General features: G+C 32.6%; 2 protein-coding genes and 1 long non-coding RNA gene across 3 annotated transcripts; 1 reads left to right on the top strand and 2 right to left on the bottom strand.

Moving 5' to 3' along the window:
• Positions 1 to 479: 479 nt before the first annotated feature.
• On the top strand, positions 480 to 3,797 carry LOC116113642 (vesicle transport v-SNARE 13-like). The gene is made up of 6 exons (XM_031399792.1): positions 480 to 612; positions 795 to 919; positions 1,789 to 1,847; positions 1,938 to 2,126; positions 2,849 to 3,019; positions 3,209 to 3,797. The coding sequence occupies exons 2-6, from the start codon at positions 826 to 828 to the stop codon at positions 3,359 to 3,361; spliced, it is 666 nt and encodes a 221-aa protein (XP_031255652.1). The 5' UTR covers positions 480 to 612; positions 795 to 825; the 3' UTR covers positions 3,362 to 3,797.
• Positions 3,798 to 4,480: 683 nt separating this feature from the next.
• On the bottom strand, positions 4,481 to 9,386 carry LOC116113656 (two-component response regulator-like APRR1). Its single transcript, XM_031399817.1, has 7 exons — positions 8,751 to 9,386; positions 8,458 to 8,631; positions 7,440 to 7,601; positions 7,215 to 7,348; positions 6,369 to 6,536; positions 6,115 to 6,268; positions 4,481 to 5,969 (listed from the first exon to the last, which is right to left on the bottom strand). Exons 2-7 carry the CDS (start codon positions 8,627 to 8,629, stop codon positions 5,017 to 5,019), a joined length of 1,743 nt encoding a protein of 580 aa, XP_031255677.1. The 5' UTR covers positions 8,630 to 8,631; positions 8,751 to 9,386; the 3' UTR covers positions 4,481 to 5,016.
• A 4,618-nt stretch (positions 9,387 to 14,004) lies between these two features.
• LOC116113915 lies at positions 14,005 to 15,276 on the bottom strand. The gene is made up of 3 exons (XR_004125486.1): positions 15,071 to 15,276; positions 14,931 to 14,979; positions 14,005 to 14,197 (listed from the first exon to the last, which is right to left on the bottom strand). It is a non-coding gene; the product is annotated as an uncharacterized LOC116113915 (long non-coding RNA).
• Positions 15,277 to 21,533: the final 6,257 nt, after the last annotated feature.

Raw genomic sequence — 21,533 nt, 5'->3', positions numbered from 1 at the left:
TTCAAATTTAGACAAAAATAATTCATTTTTCATATTGTAATTTAAGTTTTATGGTTGATTATATATATAATTTACTAAAGTTTAACTATTTGTATTATTTTTTATTTAGGTGACTCGAGATTAAATTTACTCAAATAATGTTTAAATAAAAAACATCATAAACGTTATCTAAAAATATTGAAATTTTCACTAAAATAACCAAAAATCTTTTCACTAATATCATAAAATTCTATAAAAACATTAAAAAAAAAAAAAAAAAAACACCTCTTTAACTAGAAAGATATTTGATAACTTTTAATAATAATTGGACTATTTAACCTAAGAGGTGAAAGATTACTCAAGTCCGATGAAATTAACCTTAGAATGGTTATATATTTTTTAAAATAAAAAATTTATTTCCCGTAAAACAAAAAGAAATATTTCCGTGCACGGGGTAATATCAGTAATTTAATTGAATCAGCAAGGGCATTACCGAGCAATAGTAAACTCCGTGGCATATTGACGTAAATAATAACAAATTCGCAAATCCAAAGCTCCAGAAAACAAATTATATCAGCAGGATCCTCCGATTTTCGATTTTCTTCTCCGATTAACTCGCTGATCACTTTCCCGGTACCTTCTTATTTTCATTATTCACATTGCAGAGTTATTAATATATTTAGTTGTTTCATAATTCTAATTAGATCCATCTACATCTGATTTTATCATCATCTTTGCTTTGAGTTATTTAATAAGAATTAGAATTAGACTTTAGAATTTTATTTTTATATTTAATTTGTGATTGGTTAACAAAGGTGGGTGAGAGATTCGTCAGGCGAGGCAAGGATGAGTCAGGTCTTTGAAGGATACGAGCGCCAGTATTGCGAGCTCTCCGCCGGTCTATCGCGGAAGTGCACCGCGGCAACGGCTCTTACCGGAGGTAAACATCGCTCAAAACTTTTTAATGAAGTTTTTATGATTGATTGATCAAAATTAATAAGTATGTTTTTTGTTTGCTTTGTCCGATTTTCATTAGGATGATCAGGTAATTGAATGTAAGTAAAGGAATTGTTAAACAGCAGTGTAGATTATATTCACGTTTATTCAGTTTTATTTTGAGCTATGTGTTTTTTAACTGTTACAGCTGTTAATTTCTCATTGTTTTGTTGTAGGATTTGATTGCTAGTATTGTTTTTAACCTGGTTACTTCATCTTCATACTTACAAAATATATAATGTTAAATTCTATTTCAACTTCAATTTTGTGAAGGTTTTCCTTTTATTATTAGTGGAGAGGAAGTTTTGTCATTTTAGAATCTCTGACTTTGATTATATGTCTTGTATAAGTGTTGGCACAGTGATAGTCGAAATTGAAATATGTAACACTGGTTGATTCTTTGTGCACCTTATTTTCCTTTATAGTGCCTTTTGGTGATTTTAATTTGCAAAACAATTTATATGGCTATTTTTCATCAGTTTTCTTTTTTCTCTATATCTGCATATTAAGATACACAACTAGGTACTACAGCTTGGGGAAATGTGGTTTGAAGGGACCATCAGCAATAAAATGTTGAAACAAGAGCATCTTTTTTGTTTTTGTTTTCTTGGCCTATCTGTTGATGAATGCAAAATTTCATCACCTATTATATGTTTGTGAATCTCACTATCCTTTAAAATTGAATTATCAGATGATTCATTTTCTTGTAGGAAATAACTTAGTGGTTCGTATATGCACTTGCATTTTGTTTAATTGTTCAATTTGTTCCTTATGTTTTTTTTCTGACAAGTGATGTTTTCCTTTCATAATCAGAACAGAGGAAGCAGAAACTCTCTGAAATAAAAACTGGATTGGACGATGCTGAGACTTTGGTACTGTAGAAACTACTTTCTGCAGCTTAAATCTCTGTTTCTTCCTGAACTCTTTAACTTGTTATGTAACTCCTACATTAAATTCTCCAGATTCAGAAAATGGACCTTGAGGCAAGGAGTTTGCCGCCAAACGTGAAGGCCATGCTTCTTGCTAAGTTAAGAGAATACAAAACTGATTTGAACAATTTGAAAAACGAAGTTAAGAGAATCACATCTGGTAATACCAACCTCGCCGCACGAGATGAGTTGCTGGAATCAGGAATGGCAGATGCAATGATGGTATGTTTTTCTTGATTGATGAGTCCATGCGCCAGTTATTATTTTCATTGCCATGCCAGCTATCCTTATTTGATAAGAGATCATTTAATAAGAGTCTCAATTTTAAGTGCAATGGCTAATTTCCTATCCCATTATCTGCCCTCTCCTACTAGTTTGGAGTTTGGACTATGCTAATCCTGTAGATGTCGAACCACAACTTCATTAGTTAACATTTTACTGTATTGACAATTTTCTCTTCAATTTCTCACTTCTCCTGTATAATTAAATTTAAATAAGCACTTCATTATGATTTAGAGTATATATTAGACGTACTTATACTAAAGGTAAATGATGTTTGAAGAAATCAAAGTTTGAGCATGTTCATTCGAATGCAGGATAAAAATGTTCGTGTACTGTTCTTGTCCTTACTCTCTAGTATCTATTTCATCATTTTTTTCTTTTCAAACTTACAAATTTAAACCAATTCTCTTGTAAAATCCCAAAATATCCAATCAGCTCCATCATGTTGTGAGTAACTTTCATAATTCTAAATTGTATAATGTTTGGTTCTCCATATTGCATAATCTTCTCTGCCAATTTTTTAAACTGGTGCAGAGTCTGATTTTTATAACCTTTATGATATTTTCTTGTCAATTTTAGAAGCTTTTCAAATGTGAACTTCAGAATAAATTCTCTCTTTTAATTTGTGGTGCCTTCTTTTGAAACTTGTGATAATTCGACAGGTATCATCCGATCAAAGAGGAAGGTTGTTGATGACAACAGAGAGACTAAACCAGTCCACCGACAGAATTAAGGAAAGTAGAAGAACAATGTTGGAAACAGAAGAACTTGGTGTCTCCATACTGCAAGATTTACATCAACAACGCCAGTCTCTTCTGCATGCGCATAACACCGTAAGCCCTTTAAGAGCTACATGTCCTTGAAATGATTTTGTTTGATATGAACTATCAAAGCTTTATATTGTTCTAAAAGGGAGGCTCATCAAGGAGTGTGTTGCTTCTAAGACTTAGTTTTACTGACATAATTGTCTAATCAAATGGTGAAGGCAGATAATTTATAGATCTAGTCGGTTTCCTTTGCAGCTCCATACAGTGGATGACAATATTAGCAAAAGCAAGAAGGTCCTTACGGCCATGTCACGAAGGATGAGCAGGAACAAATGGATAACGGGTTCCGTAATCACTGTCCTAGTTCTTGCCATCATATTGATCCTTTATTTTAAGCTGATTCATTAGCTCGTCGGCCGTGCTTTTCCTAAATGTCCAATTGTTTTTGACACTTTGGCATTCCGTCAAGATTGTTGTGTATGTAATTTGATTCTATAATTGTGATTTATGTTATCATTATTATTGGTTTTATAATGTGTGTTGCAGGGTGTCAGTCAAAGGATGCACAAAATTGTCCCACATCTGTTGTTTCTTTATGTAATCTTCAATCGAGACAATATCAGAAATGTGTTGTCATCCATCTCATTTAGTGTTTCGTATTTACATAGTTAAGAGTAGAGATGAATACCTACTTATTTTCTTTCTCTGTTATAAAGTTGATGATGTTGGTTAACAATACATGCAATATGCTTGGCTAGAATATTTGATTACTTAGAAATATATAGGGAAGTAGATGCTTGGTGGCATTAAATCTGAAATTAAAAGAACCAATGATACATGCGAAAATGTGATTTCTCTTAGGATCTTGTTGATCTTCAATAAGTTAAAACTGCTGAGAAAATGTAATGCCAGTGAGAAATATAAAAATATTTTTTGATTATTTTAATTAAAATTTTTTTTTTTTTTTGGGCTGGGGGGCGGTGGGGGGTTGGTGGTTTGATGTGATGATGTCATTACAAAAAGCCTCCACTTGAAGGGCGCCCATAAATTATTCATATCAACCCGAATAAATATTGCAAGTGATAACTTTCTTTAACAAATGGGCTCTGCATCAGTTGTTGATAGTAGATGATGTTCTTTTGAATTAATGTATCATATTATTAAAATCTTGTCCTATCAGATTGCTGTTGTGTTTTATTCTAAACCGCTACATTGTAACGTAGGCTGGCAACACCGAAAAGACAGCTAGCGTTATTGTTCATTCTTTTCTTTCATAACATTGTCAATTAGCCGATAACCCTCCAAAAAAATTCGTCTTCTTTCCCCCCCTATTTGACGACAGATTCTCACACAAACCACAATTCAACATCTTTCTAATCCCTAATTTATACTATCAAATTTAACACAATCCTCAAACTTTTTCTCTTGTCAACATTTGCTCACAGTATTTCACTACTCAACCCTTATTTCTTTAAAAAAAAATAAAAAAAACAAAAGAAAAGTTTACATCACAGTCACAGTGGTATCTTAAGACGAAAGTCTATGCTTTCCATTTCATTATAAAACTCCATACAAGATTACATGCTCGTTTGGAGCGATTTCCCATAAGGCCAACATTTCTAAACAGATATTGCGAAGGTTTTTATTCGCATTGTTTAAATATATGACCATGGAGATAATACAAAGTAGCGATTGCATCCTTCCCCCGCATATGCAATGGCGGAATACTTAAAACTCATACACTCCATTTGATAGGTACCCAATGATAATCAAAACAGAGTGAAGAAAAAGGGACATCCAAAGTGCCACATGAACATTAACATCACCTCAACCACCCCGATGCGTATGCATTGGAAGCACCAAATGTCTCTACTTGGCCTGATTCGTGTCCTCCAAACAATGGATTTATGTTTGTATTCCACAATTAAGCCATCAAACATTAGTTCTTGTTTGTCAAGACGGGAAACAGCTAAAGGTGCAGAGATTTCCGGAACAAAAGCTTTGTAACTGCAGGTTGCCACATCGAAAGAATAAACCCTTCATCAATAACCAACAACTTCAAATTAATATCCTGAAGTATCATCTTCAGGAGAATAGTCTCTTGATGCCTGCTCTTCCTCGTCATCTTCATCCTCATCATAATCACCTGAAGCAGGTTGCCCATTAAGATCCACATTTACACCATTTATCTTCCTAACAAATTGTCCCCGCACACGGGGCCTCCGTTCAGCAAGCCGTTTTCTATTATCATACCTAATTTTCTTATCAAAACAGCGCTCCTTCCTTTTCTGTCTAAACTTCATCAATGCAGCTTCTCTTCTGTCACCTTTATTCAACTTCACTTCAGAGGATGATGGACTCCCAAATGACGCCCATGAGTTAGCAGACATCTGACCAGGTTGTAAGCACATACCAACTGAGTAATAGGGGAAAGGTGCCATGCCATTTACATGAGGGAGACACTGTGGTAGGTGACTGTACTGAGGAAGCATTGCTGAAGTAGCATGATTTTGAAGGTCATGAAGATTCTTTCGAAACAGATGTGCTGATGATGGCATCATAACTTGATGCATTGCGCCTGACATATAATAAGGATATGTGGTTTGTGCAGGTAAACCCGATAGTTCGTGCTGAGGTTCATTTCTAGGAGGTGCATGTGCCTGAGCAAACTTTTCGTTTATGAAATGCCTTTTTTGTGGAAAATCCATAGACACTGTAGGGGTAGAGGACCTGTCCAAGGAAAGAGAATCTGGGACACTACTACTGCTAGGAAACTCATCTCCTTGAGAACAGTTTTCCCATGCCTCTCCATTTTCATGTATTTGTGTATCAATAATCACCTGTTGACCGCATGGTTGACATTTCTCTTCCATCCTCACATTTTGAGTAGAATTATCATCAACATTGATAATCCCCGGGGCATTGCTTTTAGGCATGCTTGATTTAACATAGGTGAAGAAGGCTGATGACTCACCAATCTTTAGTTCACTTTTCTTTGGACCAGCTGAAAATTGACCTGGAAAATATCGTCAATTTAAGATAAGAGTATCCAAAATTAAGAATTTGTCCAAATTTTATGGGAACCACACAGTATTTCAGGTCAATGGCATGTCCAACCATGATACAAGTAAAGCAGCAATTGAAAGGTAAGAAGTGCTCACCCGTCCGGCGGTCACAAATTCCAGGCACATCAGGCCGACATTCTGGTTCATCAGATAGAGGAGGCACAAAAGCAGCAGCAGCAGTGTTGCTAGTGTTTGCAATGGTGGCCACAGCTGCAGCGGCGGCAGCTGCAACAACGGCAACAGCAATAGACTGAAACAGAAAAGCATATAAATGGACACACGAAATCAGTAATTTAATATGTGCATTATTAATCTAATGCATCATCAAGTTACAAAACTTCAACACTCACTTCGGTTTCCTGATGAGTTGACATTCCTGTCTCTGGATTGGTGCTTCTCCGAGACCTGTCATCTGTATCATCTGAGAACATAGTAGTACTATTTGTATTAGCATCACTCGGGTCTGATGCCACCAGATCAAACTCATAGTTCAAAATGTTATTTTCTGCCAAGCCAAGCTGCCAAACATAAAAAGATTGAATGATTCTACGAATATTGATTTTTTTTCATTTTTTTAAGTAAGAAACAAGGTAAATTGCATTATTGGGTGTAATGAGATTTATAGAACAGTAAACCACATGGCTATTAAAAGAAAGGACAAATTGTCCACCAAGACCAGGGGTTACAAAAAAAAGTTTCAGACTCTGAAATCAAAGAAAGCTCAAAAAATTCCAAAAACACCAGAATTAACCAGAATCCTATGATGTTGTTTGGTTATATAAAAGCTAAACTTTGAACAATACTTGTGTGCAAATGGATATGTAACACAAATGTATGAAGGCGGCTACTTAGAATCAGTTGGAATATGAATACATGACTCTGCTTCTTATTAGCTGAATAAAAGAGTACAATTTTTCTGCACGCTTCTGTTTTCTGAGGCAATACACCATAAAGAGAGAGAACTCTGAATAAGTAATTTTTACAGGCTGCAAAAATATCTTTTTCAGTATTAATCTCTTGGGAAACACATACTTGATGAATCTAAATTCCTTGCATTCATAAATACGTTATGTGCATATCCTTAACAACTGCTGATATGCACTAATTAGAATGAAAATATTCATAAGAAAAAATGCAGAAACAAAATGAAAAAAAGGACAGAGGCAACAAAATAGCAAATTCCATGCAAAACCAACCATTCGCCTTCTTCTCCACATATGTGTCCACAAGTTCAATAATTCATTAGTTCGTAGAGGCTTTACAAGATAGTCGGCTGCACCTAACCTCAAGCACTTGACAACAACAGAGACTTCATCCTGTGCCGACATCACTTATCAAGCCAAAAAAGAAACAGATATTAAGGGTTGAACTTAATTCATAATTGTGGAAATTGAAGGCGAAAAGGTAGTAAAAAAGCTCACTGATAACAGGTATGCGTCGTAGCTCTTTATCCCGCATGATGTACTTCAACATCTTCATGCCTTTAGTCATGGGGAGATCAACTTCAGCAAGTATGATATCAATATCAGATCCCTCAGCATTCAATGCATCAATCACCTGTCTAGCTGACCTCACTGCAGTCACTGTGAAGAAAAACATAATATCAGATCACCATGACAAAGCCCAGGTCTAGGAAACTAAATACATCAATGAGTAATAGAACCACGAAGCACTCCCAAGATAGATGGAACATTACTAAGTACGATAGAATTTAAAGGTGAAGAAAGTCATTTCAAAAAGAAAGAAATAGCACCAACTGGCAACATGACTAGTAAGTTAAAAATTATCTTAATCATTTATATGAAACATTGGATAGCTTAAGGACAGGATTAATAAATATGTGGAAGACTAATTGCAAAATAAGTCACCTAAAAAGCATTGCCAATTCTTCAACCATATTTGCTTCACTTGAAAAAGACAATCATCAATATAAATGTAAGTTGTTTCAACCAATTCAACCCAGCGTCAATAGAACAGCAAGTAACCATTAGCTAAGCCTAAGAATTAGTTCAAGAGGTGAGACAAGTAGACAAAGAAACTTAACGGACGAAAACTAATACAATTATTTGGCTTAGTTGAGCTGAATTCTACACTCTTAAGAGCCAAAAAAAACCGAAAATAGTTGGAAAGTTCATTTCTTTTTCCCAGTTTTTTCTAGCAAACAAGGATGTACAACAAATTAAAATATATGCTTCCTTACATGTTTAACATCTATTAAACCTCCCAACTGAAAATTACACAATAAATCGTACAATAAAAAAAATAAGCAGCTAGTATGCAAACATCAATGTCGTCAAATTCAATAATCTACAATACAGAAAACAAATTAGCTTACACATGTAATCCACTACAAACTCAAATTGAATTCAACAAAAAAAAAAAAAAAAACCTACATACATATACCATACCGACAAAAATAAAGAACAAAATCAAATATACCCTGATAAGAACACTTCACGAGAAGCGAAAAAACCTCCTCCGAACTATTGGCATCGTTATCACATAGCAAAATCCTCACTTTGCTTCTATCAACAAACCCATCTCCACCCCCCTTACTATTTCCAACACCAGCACCACACTCCTTATTTAAATTCAGCTCCTTACTCTCCATATCTTCAACACAAACATTAAAAACAAATAAATAAATAAATAACCACATCAAAAATAAAAAATCAATCTTTATTTCACCATAACAAACAATAAAAATAAAAATCATAAACAATTCAATTTACCCAGAAAATTTATGATCAAAATCAGCTCAGATGCACGTCAAAAACCACGCTACTAAAGAACTTCCATTGAAAATATCTCAGCAACCTCAGCACATACCAAACCCACCTTCAAGCTTTCAAATTTCAGGGCTTGGATCAAACATTCCATGGACTAATTAGATCAAACACCTTCCGTACACTCACCCAAAAAATCAATTATTTAATTTTTTTTATTTCCAATTTTAGACAAAAACCTGAACAACATCAACAACAAAGACAGGCATCATAATAATAATTAAACCAAACCCATGTTTCTATTTTAGTTGTGTATAGTTGGTTCACTTGACCAAGCCCAAGTTGGTTCACTTGCTATAAACGGCAAGTGAAGCCAACCCAACTACCGTTTAAGCAAGTAACTTCCAGACAACAGAAACAGCTCAACGGCTGTGATCAATCAAACAGCACCAAGTGGGTTTGATTAAGTCAATCAACAGTCAGATTTGCCTCACCGTTCTGGTGAAAACAAAAACCCGAACTGAAACTGCAGTAGGAGGGAGAGAGAGATGGAAAGAGGCAGATAATTCTGAGCTTTTTTAAGCAAATCAGATAGATTGAGCAAGTGGGTTTTCGGTTTGGTTTGAGCAAAATGGGGAACGGATGGCTGAGATTGATTGATGGAAGAAAGGGTGCGTAGTGGTAGCGTCGGCACAGGTTAGCAGAAAGGATGACGTGGCGGGTAGGGAAAGGGAGACAAGGGAAAAAGTGCGTAGAAAAAAGTGGAGGGCGTGTTTGGATAGTTTGGTAGAGATGGAAAGGAAGCCACGTCATTGGCTGAGATCTTTATGTGTTTAAACTTTCTATAAATATTCAGAGAAAATAAAAATAAAAATAAAATTAATTGGATTTAGATATGAAAAAGATTTGAAATGGAGACGTGGAAGTGCTAGCTGGAAAGTGCTGGCCCGATAATCTTGCAAAGGACGGCTAATCAGAGTTGCACATGTGTGCAAAAGTGACCCTCGGTACTTTACGAATCCATTAAAGTTAATTAATTACATGGAAAATTATTGTTAAATTGACCTAATTATAACCACCATTATTCACCCTCATTACAACTTATTTTCGTCACATTTTTTAATTGAAAAATTATATTATATTTTATGATATATCAATTACTCGTTTTTAAATTAATGTGTAATAAGGATATAATCTAAAGATAAATCTTACTTTCACGTATGATATACTATATTATTTTCATATTTATTATTATTTACTTTTATATAATTTCATAGTCAATGTGAATAATATTTTAGTATACGTCTTTATATTAATTATGTTAGAATCATATTTATTTATCGTTTTGATTTTTTATGTAAAATGTCATTTCTGTTTAACAAGTAATAATTTGTATATTTTACCACTAATTTGTGTTTTCTTAAGTGCAATTACAAATGTACCCTTGACACTAATTTGTATTTGCAAAACCTTAGAGCAAATAAAGATAAGAGGTCGGGAACAACAAAGCAAATGAAGCAATTCTATTATAGCGATAGAAGGTTAAAAAGAGAATTTCCACTTGATGTAAAATCCAACATCAACAATTTTAATGTAAAATAAAAAATATATTATATTGTTGTGATATTTATACAAGTTTTGGTTTTAATCTTTCTAACACTAAATAAAAGATGGCATTTGAGAACAACTTCACTTCCTAATTAATTTAAAATTGATAATTGTGGTCTTCATTGTTGAAGAATAATTGACTCCTACAAGAGAAAGAACCTGGCCACCTTCTTTCTTAAACAAAGTATCAAGTCTAGACCATTGAATTAAAGGTTTATTACAGTTGTACCACTCAAAATTAAACTAATGCAAGGATTAGAAGGTTAATTTTATATTTAATTGTTGATTGCTTTTGTGTATAATAATAATATTATTGGTTATAGGACAAAATATCTTTGGATTTAATATTAGCTTGCCCATTAAACGCATTAGAATTTTGGTTTATTGTGATAATTCATTATATATACCTCTTGATTGTATCAAAGCTATACTTTGAAGAAAGGCCAATGGGTTGAGCCCTCCTTTGTAGCTTCCCATGGTGATGAAATTATAAGCTGTAGTGCCACGGGTGTTGAAGGCTCTCTTGATGGTGGTGTTGCTGATTGAATGAGATGTGGTGTTTTGTGTTGATTTTGGAAATGCAAATTTTTCATTTTATTTATGACAATTTTATCCTTATTTGCTTCATTTCAAAGGACAAATTATAATCAAGACAAGAGAATGGTTGCTTGAAAAGAGTATTGTGGATCTACACGAAGTTCATGTCAATTGGAACCCACTAGTGTTGTGAAGCCCAAAGTATAAGCAAGTAAAGAAGACCTTAAAGCTGGTAATTCAGCGAGGATTGAACAGAGCCCAAAACAGAGAGAAGAGAAATCAAATCCCAATAAGATAAGAAAAAAATTGAACTATTGTTCTCATCAGAATTCATATCTACGCCATGGATGATGGGCCTTCCACATCATAAAGAAGGCACAAATGGATCTCACAGAAGACCCTTGAGTTACAGGTTTAATGTATCAAATGGTAGTCTTAAAAGTCTTGGAAATTTTCTCAACAATAATATTTATACATATAAACTTAAAATGTTTATCCATTCAACATAGAGTAAACGGCTTTTTCCCGACACTTTCCACCTAAAATGTTTCAAAATAATATTTTTTTCCACCCAAAGTTTATATTCCAACCAGAAGTGGAACAAATGGGCATGATTAGGCCGGTCAACCCTAACTTGGCCCGTATCAACCCAGCCCGCATATACCCCGTTGGATAGGCTGAGCCTTCATAGGCCAACTCGTAGGCCTTCACAAGTTGACCCGTGGGTTGGACAAAAAAAAATTAAATTAAATTACATTTATTATTTTTTTTGTTTTGCAAAAACTCATTTTACCCTTGAAATATAGTCGTTTTATAACAGCTTGAGAGGTCTTTTTGATCATTTTCTTTTTCCATTTTTTTATATAAATAGGGCCTAAACTCTCATATTTCCTCACATCCCAAATTCTCTCATTCTCTCTATTGAAATCTCTCAATCTCTTTGTTGTCAATTTGCTCTTATTTTAAATTTTATTAGTTTTTTACAATTTTCAATGCATATTTCCAAATTCCAATTCTCATTCTTTAATTATTTATTTCTTCTATATCCAATTTTTTTTTTTTTTAATTAGAATAGATAGATATTTCCGTCTCATCAATTTCGATGATGAAGAAAATTATCCTAGTTCCCTTGAATTTACTAACGTAAATGCAGTAGATTCAAATAGTCCTGCTTTCTCATTCTCAGAATCCAATATACCTCATAATATTCTTCCCCTTCCTCCCCATGTTGTTATAGCTCCCGGTGGTTCCAGAAGTCGTCCTTGTAATCACCGTCCTCGTCCAACTCTATCTCAAGCAAAAGCGGGTTCATCAATTGCAGTCGAAACCGACGAAAAGCATACATCAGATGTTTGGGTGCATTTCGATAAGTTTTATGAGACATAAAATTGAGTTCAAGTGAAGAAAGCAAGATGCAAGTATTGTGAAAATATTTATAAAACTGATGCAAGTAATGATACTAGTACTTTAACAAGACATGTTAGTAAACATATGAATCAACATGGAAATAGAGAAACCAATTAAACTCAAATAACTAATATGGGTACTACTTGGCGTTATAATTCTAATGTATATAGGGAACAATTAATTTTATATATTGTTGTAACTCATCAACCTATTAATATGGCTGAAGATAAATATTTTAAAAGATTTATTAAAAATTTATTTTTTTCTAGTATTTAAAAGTTATTCTAAAAGTGCAACTAAAAGTGATTTAATAAAATTGTTTGAGAAAATGAAATTAAAATTAAAAAATAAAATACATAGTTGTCATGTTAGTGTGGCTCTAACCGTAGATATTTGGAGTGGTAAAACTCAACAGGATTATATTTATGTGATTATTCATTATTTTGATAACGAATATAAATTAAATAAATCTTTATTGGGATTTAGATTAATGGGTGTGAATCATAGTAGTTAACAAATTTATAATAAAATTGTTGAAGTTTTAGAATATTATGGTATTGTTCACAAATAGATAAGTTTAACTTTAGATAATGCAAGTGCTAATAGTAGAGCTATAGATTTTTTTAAAATAAATTTTCCTTTTTATGACAATTTGAAGTTTTTTCACCAACTTTGTAAATGTCACATTATTAATTTAATTGTGAGAAGTGGTGTGAAAAAAATTAAAAATAATATTGATAGAATTAGGCATTATTTAGTTTGGATTACTAGTAGTAATAGAAGAAATGCTGAATTTTAAAATGCTTGTATAAAATTAAATATGTCTCCTAGAACTTTTGCATTAGACATGCCTATTAGATGGAATAGTATTTATTTAATGTTTGATTCATGTTTACCTTATACAAATTTAATTAGTTATTTTGTAGCAAATAATAGGGGTCCTCATTATTTGGTAAACTATGATTGACATATAGCTAAAAAAATTCATTCTTTTCTTAAATTTTTTTATCAATCCACTTTACAACTTTCTGGTGTGTATTATTCTACTAGTCCATTAGTAATACATAAAATTATAAAAATTTCAGATTTATTTAAAAAAATAGAAACAATGAAATTTTAGCAGGACCAATAGGAATTAAAATTTAAAAAATATTAGAAATCCATTTCTTTTATTTATTGTTTAGCTGTCATATTTGATCCTAGAATTAAATTAGCGCATTCAGAAAAGGGCTTAGACACATTAATTGAAAATTTACAAGACGAAGCATATGCCAATCAACTAGGAGAGATAAGAGAGTGTCTTGCAGAAGTATATTTGCAATATGAAAACAGATATGGGAACCAGCGAAGACGTGAAACACCCGAGGAAGTAGCATCAGAAAAGACAAATGAAGACTTCGATTCTTGGAGTGCACTTAATAGGCCAAAGAGGACCTGAACCCGAAGCATAGCCTCCTCTTTAGAAATCAAAATAATGTCAGCATGTTGACATCATGTTGACATCAGCATAATGTCAGCATTAAAAAAATCCAGAATCCAGAATAAAAATTCTTGAAAAAAATTCCTTAACAATGCATCATCAAACATCAATAGTCAATACTTAGGAACAATGTTGACTAATGTTTAGTTTTATTGTTTTACAATCGTAATTTTTTTTAGGTCTTAGGTTTCATGTTTAAGGATCTTTTTTAAGGATAACAATGCATCATCAAACATCAATAGAATCCTTGTTACAACTGATTACAAATCAAAATAACAAAATTCATGAAAAAAAGGAATCATATAATAATTAATAAACATTCTAGCAAAAAATGGTCTTCTTCATCCAATGATTTTCAATCCATCCTAAATTGAACTTCACACATCATATGACAGATCATCATCATCATCATCAACATCATCTACAAAAAATTCCGTCAAAAAATGAAAACATAAGTTAGAACTTCCCATTTTAAACTAATTGAATTATAGAACAACCCTGTTTGATTAGCCCCTGTTAAGCCTTTTAAAAACAAGCCTAATAAATCAATCAAGAGAGTCAAGCACATGTCATTTTCCTCTCTTTTCTTTCTGATAACTCCTTTTCAAGATACACAAAAGAAAAGCAAAACACTAAAGCGAAAAGAACCAAACACAATGCAAAAACAAGAAAACGAATAAGACCACAACAAAGCACGCCAATAAAAAACCACCCAAAAGGGAACACAATCAAAGCCAAAACTCCCCAAACACAAGCCCACAAAACATGCAGCAACAGCCAACAAAACACCACAGCATCCGGAGAGACTCTCTCAGTAGCTGACAAGAGAAAAACCAGCAGCAAACAACATCCACCCACCCCATCAGTACAAGGAGAGACAAATGGCAACAAAAAAACATAAGAAAAACCACAAGCGGGGACATTCCACCAAATGTTAATGTTACCAAATCCTTAAATTAATATTATCAAATCCCTAAATTTAGACTCTAAACATGAACAATTTGCTTATACGTGTATCGAATATACATTTTGTAAGAAAGACCCAGTTGCTAAAATTAAAACATTTTATAAATTTGCCTATACTCGTATCAAATATACACAAAGTTTGGTCAGTATTTGTGCATCTGCGAAAGAGAGAGAGCAAAAAAGTGTACCTGGACTCAACTGGAGCTGATGATATGCAATGAACTGATGAAGTGGTACCTGATATGCAAATGAAGATATGAAATGAAAAGGGTTAGAGAGATGAAATGAAGAAGAAAGCAATCGGAAAAAATGAAAAACCGATTGGTACCTGACATCGATTGGAGCTGCTGTTGAAGGTGAAAGTGAGCTGATGAAGATGAAACAAGGTTGTCGGTTGTCGCTGAAGTGGAAAATTGAAAGTGAAAAAGTTGAGAGAGATGAAATGAAGAGATCGAAGGTGAAATGAAGAAATCGCAACGGGAGAGTGAAATAATGGGGTTAGGGCTCGATGCTATGAAGAGAAGAAATCGCAAATGTTGAAGGAAATGAAGGAAATTGGGTTTAGGAATGTAAAAGGAGGGGTTTTTAGTTTGACCCGGTTTTTTGGGAAAAACCGGTTGGACCGGCGGTTGCTACAATACTCCCGATCCAACCGCGAGTAAACTGGGCAAAATCACCTCTCCAGTTTTTTGCCTCCCCTAGCTTGGCTCACTGGCCGATTCCTAATCCAACTGCTCAGGCCGGGCTAGGTTTTAAAATATTGGTTCGACCCAGAATCAACTCAACCCAAGACGAGCTCAACCCAAAATCAGCACGATGTAGCGTAAGCTTGATCCAGTTGAAGTTTGTCACAACAACCAATCCTAACAGTTGTTCAACAAAATCAAAGATAAGCTCCAATCTCAGATATTTCGAAAGAGATAAGATCAACACCGCTGGCAATACAATCTTAGCGCTCAATCACGAAGATCACGGGATTACATACCAAATCTAATCGGAATCCCAAACTTATCTCTCTTTCCTTTTTACTAAAACTTGTATAATACTCCCTTAAACGAGGAGAGAGGGGTTAGCAATTTGTTCCAAGCATATTATTATATTTCTTATAAGCTCTCTAAAGCAATAAGAAAACAGTGGACGTAGGCTTGAGTCTCAACTTGCCGAAACACTTAAAAAATCCGTTTGTATTCTTTACTTTCCCGTATTTTACATTACATCGTTGGTTTATATTAAATCATGTACACATCAGTTCCAATTCTATCAGGATCAATCAGATCTCTCAGGTTGGTACAAGTTTTCGTATCAACAATTTTATTTGATATTTATACAAGTTTTGGTTTTAATCTTTGAGGAAATATTTCAACACTAAATAAAAGTGCTTTCAAATTTTCAGTACTTATGAACTGTAGAGCTGAGAACAACTTCACTTCCAATTAGTTTAAAAGTGAGGGTGCATAGTTAATTAAAATTGATAATTGTGGTCTTCATTATTGAAGAATAATTTACTCCTACAAGAATATTAATTAAGAGAAAGAACCTGGCCACCTTCTTTAACAAAATATCTAAGTCTAAACCATTGGATTAGCAATAATACTATACTTACAAAGATTTTCATACAAAGTAAGGTGGTAAAAAATGAATAAAAGAATGAAATAAAAAGTCAAAGTCATTATATTTACTCTTCCATTCATTTTTTATCACATCACTTTGTATGGGGATTTCTTTATAAGTGTAGTACTCTTGGATTAAAGGTTTATTAGAATTGTAATACTCTAAATTAAACTAATGCAAAGACTAAAGTACTATACGTACACAGCTTTTGGGATTAGTTTATAATTCATTTTGATTAGAAGGTTAATTTTATATTTATTTGTTGATTGCTTTTGTGTATGATAATAATATTATTGACCCCCTTTTGGTTAGAGGACAAAATATCTGTGGATTTAATATTAGCATGCCCATTAAACGCATTAGAATTTTGGTTATTTGATTATTCATTATGTATACCTCCTGATTGTATCAAAGCTATAAGAGGGTTTTCCAAAAACATGATTTGGCTTTGAAGAAAGGCCAACAATGACGAATGGGTTGAGCTCTCCTTTGTAGCTTCCCATGATGATGAAATTATAAGCTGTGGCGTCATAGGTGTTGAAGGCTCTCTTGATGGTGGTGTTGCCGATGATTTGGTCAAGCTCAATGGCAGGCGGAGTAGAGGAGACCGCGAGGGACAGGGAAGGCAGCTAGTGTATAAAATGTGAGTACAATTGAACCAGTTCAAACTTTGAAAAAAATCGAAAAAGTTTTATATTTTATAGTATTAAAAATTTTGGCCCACAAAAATTTGTATTAATTAATAATTTTTTACATTTTCTCTCATCTTCATTTCCTCTCCTTTTTCTTTTATAATTTCTTAGTCCTTTGGTTATATTACTCAATAAATGTTATTCTTTTACAAGGCAAGATGACGTTTATTTTTTTTTTAATTTAAAAATCTTTTCTTCTAATTTTCTTAATTTATAAAAGATCATGAGCTATAAGTTATTGTTGAGTTTAATAAAAGGATTTAAAATTGGAATATTAAATTCCTAGATTTTGATATGTGTTTTAATTTAATATTGTTTATGTTAAGGTATGAGTTAATTAGGTGTTGTTTTAAGTTGGGTTTGATAAATTTTGGTTAATCATCGAGTTAATTTTGAATGAGTTTAAAGAATTGATAAAACCCTAAGTTGTAAAGATTTAGGGATTTTGATATATTGGTTAATTGCTTGATATTTAGAGTTTGATTTGATAAGTTTTCATAGGTTTACGAGTTGAATTTTATTAGGTTAGTAGAATTTTTTTTTTAAAAAACCTAAGTTATAAGATTTGAGGCTTCGATTTATAGTTAATGTTTTGACCCCATTGACTAAAAATCCTAGCTATGTCCCTAACGGGGGAGATGATGGTGGAGAAGGAGAGGCCGATGGTGGTTGTTGAATAAAATGTGGTGTTTTGATTGGAGTTTGTGTTGATTTTGGCGATGCAAAATTTTGTTGTGTTTATGACAATTGTATCCTTATTTGATTCTGAGGATGGGGACTAAAGATCAAATTAGTGGGGTGGGACAAAAGCATGCTTAAATAGAGCTTGCTTCATGTCACCGGACACAAAGTTATGAGTATTGTGGACCTAAAACAGCCCAGATTGAGGCGGAGATAACTAAACAAAGTTCATGTCAATTGGAACCGACAAATGTTATGAAGCCCAAAGTAGCGAAAGCAAGTAAAAGGGACAATAAAGTTGGTAATTGAGTAAGGAATGAACTTGAGAAAGAAGAGAAATGAATGAAACCCAATAAGATAAGAAAAACTACAGCTATTGTTCTCATCAGAATTCAGATCTACGCCATGGATGATGGGCCTTCCACATCACAAAGAAGACAACAAATGGATCTCACAGAAGACCATAAGAGTTACAGATTCAATGTATCAAATGGTTGTCTTAAAAGTCTTGAAAATTTTCTTAAAAATAATATTACACGTTCAAACTCATCATACCCATCTTTATCCATTCAGCATAGAGTAAATGACACTCTTCCACCCAAGGTTTGCCTTAACGACACTTTTCCATCTAAAAAGTTTGAAAATCTCAAATTTTCAGCCAAAGTTTATATTCCAACAAATCGTCGGCCAATTCCAACATCTTTGCTCATTCAACATATTGACAAATCCAATAATTAGCAGTAACGTTATGCACTGTTGTGTCTTTTCTAAAGGAATTAGAGGCCAAATGTTGATAACTCATAGATTTTAAGATAATCTCTTACTTCTAAAGCATTAAAGGACTAGTTTGATCGAGTCAATTAAGATCTTCATTCCTTAAGTTTCATGTCATTGGACTCGTTTTATCAAGTCAATGACATTCATTCCTTACCTAAAAAATGAGCTTCATCATCTATCTTACTTCCCATTTTATAGTTTATCTACTCTACTTATACATGACCTGATGTTAATAATGTTTAACTTTGCGTTGTTTATTAAAATTAAAAATTATAATTTCTCAATATATAGTTAATTTCTAATTTAATTCACAAAACAAAAGTACAAGGCCTTCAATTTTGAGTACTAAAAAAATGAATTTTGTTTATAATGTCGTTGGGATCCCATCAAAACAAAATCATGCATCAACAATTCATTATATAATTTATAAAATAGTCGACAATGTTAATAAAAGTTGTACTATATTGAATGTAATTCGATAATCTATTTGCAAACTTAACAATAAGTTAAGTTTTTGTTTAATCATCTCATTTTTTTCATTGTCGAATATTTCCAGTAAAATTAGAATTTGATGACATTAATTTATTATTAAATGACAATTCTACCTTGCCAACACAAATCACATTATTTATTTTTTATATAAATATTAAAACACGCATCAGTTTATAGTAAATATGGTGCACGAAATATTATAATTTATCATAAAAATATATTTTTGTCAACTAAAACAATTAATGATGTTATCTTTAATAATGTTTTCTATATTTTTTTTAATTTTTTTTTTTTCTAATTTCTCCTTGTATCATATATAGAAGAAAACAAACAAAAAATCATATTTTTGATAAGAAAATAATAGACCCACAAGCAATATCTTTTGAGATTATAATATATGATATGATTGAATCAGTCCATTCAATCCACTGAGTATTAAGTTCTAACTAATTTATAAATTGGAAATTCTTGTTCATTTATTTTTCAATAAATTATTGAAGGGATTTCACATACTTTACAATTATTATTATTTTAATTTCTTTTACCACATTGTCGAGTAGACCAACTTTATAATAGATTAGGTCGTTAATCTCATTCTTTAATCACAGCTCCAGCACCAGCACTAGCAGTCGTTGGTTAAGCAACAAGCAGAATAATACTTATATTTATTTATTTATTTTTGATAACTTAACCAGAGTGTTCGGGTCAGTTTGTGCGCACTTCAACTAATTTTTGGGGTTCGTTTAACACTCACAACCAGGTAAACCACAATGTTATTATGATAGATAGTCCCAAAGTTTGAACCCAAGAAGACAAGAATTCAAAGAAGGTAGCAAAGCTCCTTAACTGTTGGGTCAATCCTTTGAGATTAATACTTTTAATTTATATTAAACCAAAAAAATGATAATATTATACATCTAAAACATGATGAATAAGAAATTTGAACACAAAATACAAGTAATATTATATTATTATAATTACTTGAGAAATTCTGAAAGGATAAAGAAAGTTGATGACTGAAAATAACACTTGAACTTATATATTAGGAACTTGGCTTGTGTTATATTTTCTTTATTATGAAAAGCAGGTGTTTAGGTAGAATATTTAATAAATAAGTTAGGATTTTATTTAATTTATGAAAGACCCACCGACACAAAACAAAGCCTTGATAATATATTTGAGTGTTAGTATACCATCTTCACTTGCAAATATTAAATTCAATTTAGTTACTAACTGATGTTGTTTGTGTTATTTAATTTGGTGGATATTCTTCACTATTTTAAATATAATATTAAACAAGAATAGTAAGCATATGTTAAAGAAATTGACAATCAAAGGCATGGTATCCTTTTACATATTAAAATTATTTGGTCATTAGCTAACATCAAATAGTTTATTAAACAATTTATTCATCTTACTAATTATAACCTTTCCATATCTAACAATTTATTCATCTTACTTCTTTATTTACGTCATAGAATTTAGTGATTATATTATTATGATATTTATTTTACGAGTTAACTACTTTTTCCCGCAAAAAAAAAAAAAAAAAAAGGCTTAATGACACTTTCCTACCCTTAAACTTTTAAAATACCTTTTTACTACCCAACTATTATGTTTCTCTATGGTTTGGGTGGGAAATACAGTGATTTTCATTGTAAAGACAAAAATATCCTTCTCTCTTTCTCTAATCAAAACTCGAAAAACCCTTGGGTATGGAAGCTTTTATCGCCGCTGATTGGTGAGCAAACAAGATCGAGAATGTTGGAGCTTTTGGAAAGGAAGATCCAAGGAGTCGATTGGTGGTGATAGGGACAATTTCCGGTAACGGAATCAACCGAAAAAGCACACCCTAAGTTCATCATGCAACCAAAACACTAGGATGAGGACAGCGGCGATCAATTGGGGTCAAGGCTGTTGGGGGTTTTTGAGAGGAGAGGATGAGGATTCTAGTGGTGGTTTCAGGGTGGATTTTCAAAACTGGAAATGACCAGAAATCAGCCTAGAAGTTGAAAGGTCGCGTAATGCATAATGGGCAATTGGAAACAGAATATAAATTTAGGTAATAAAGTGATATTATGAAAGTATATAAGTGAGAAAATGTCATTAAACCATTATTTGGGTGAAAAAAAGTCGTTTACTCTTCTTAATAATCTTAATGTCATCAAAAGTAGAGTTGGAGGTGTAGTAAGAGTAAGGTATGTCATTAATTTGAAAATGTTGTGTTTGGTAAGTCATCAATTTTCCATTTAATTATTTTTGAATTAATAAAGATAGTCATTAATTTTCATTTGATTTCTTATTTCTTTTCATAATCGAATTTCAGTTAAAGTGTCACCAAATACGTTGACACTTCACCAATGGAAACCAAAATTAGCTATAAACCCTATATTATCATTCTCTATATTCTTTACAAAATAATTATAATTATAATAATGAAGTGCCACGTCATGTGGAGAACCCCCTAACTAGCAAATTGGGTCAAAAGAATTGCACCAAACGCAGGGGCCCAAGTCAAAATTCATATTCTGGCTATAG

The sequence above is a fragment of the Pistacia vera genome, unplaced genomic scaffold (genome assembly GCF_008641045.1).
Source record: "Pistacia vera cultivar Batoury unplaced genomic scaffold, PisVer_v2 Contig121, whole genome shotgun sequence".
NCBI lineage: Eukaryota > Viridiplantae > Streptophyta > Magnoliopsida > Sapindales > Anacardiaceae > Pistacia > Pistacia vera.
Note: the sequence above shows the minus strand (reverse complement) of the source record. Positions and strands in the feature narration are given on the sequence as shown.

Bases quoted from the DNA above. Each gene is read 5' to 3' on its own strand.
- LOC116113642 (XM_031399792.1), top strand. From the start codon at position 826: ATGAGTCAGGTCTTTGAAGGATACGAGCGCCAGTATTGCGAGCTCTCC. The intron at 2,127-2,848 runs GTATGTTTTTCT...ATAATTCGACAG, and splicing joins GAATGGCAGATGCAATGATG to GTATCATCCGATCAAAGAGG. The intron at 3,020-3,208 runs GTAAGCCCTTTA...TTTCCTTTGCAG, and splicing joins TTCTGCATGCGCATAACACC to CTCCATACAGTGGATGACAA.
- LOC116113656 (XM_031399817.1), bottom strand. From the start codon at position 8,629: ATGGAGAGTAAGGAGCTGAATTTAAATAAGGAGTGTGGTGCTGGTGTT. The intron at 7,349-7,439 runs GTGAGCTTTTTT...TGGCTTGATAAG, and splicing joins ACGACGCATACCTGTTATCA to TGATGTCGGCACAGGATGAA. The intron at 6,269-6,368 runs GTGAGTGTTGAA...TTTCTGTTTCAG, and splicing joins CAACTCATCAGGAAACCGAA to TCTATTGCTGTTGCCGTTGT.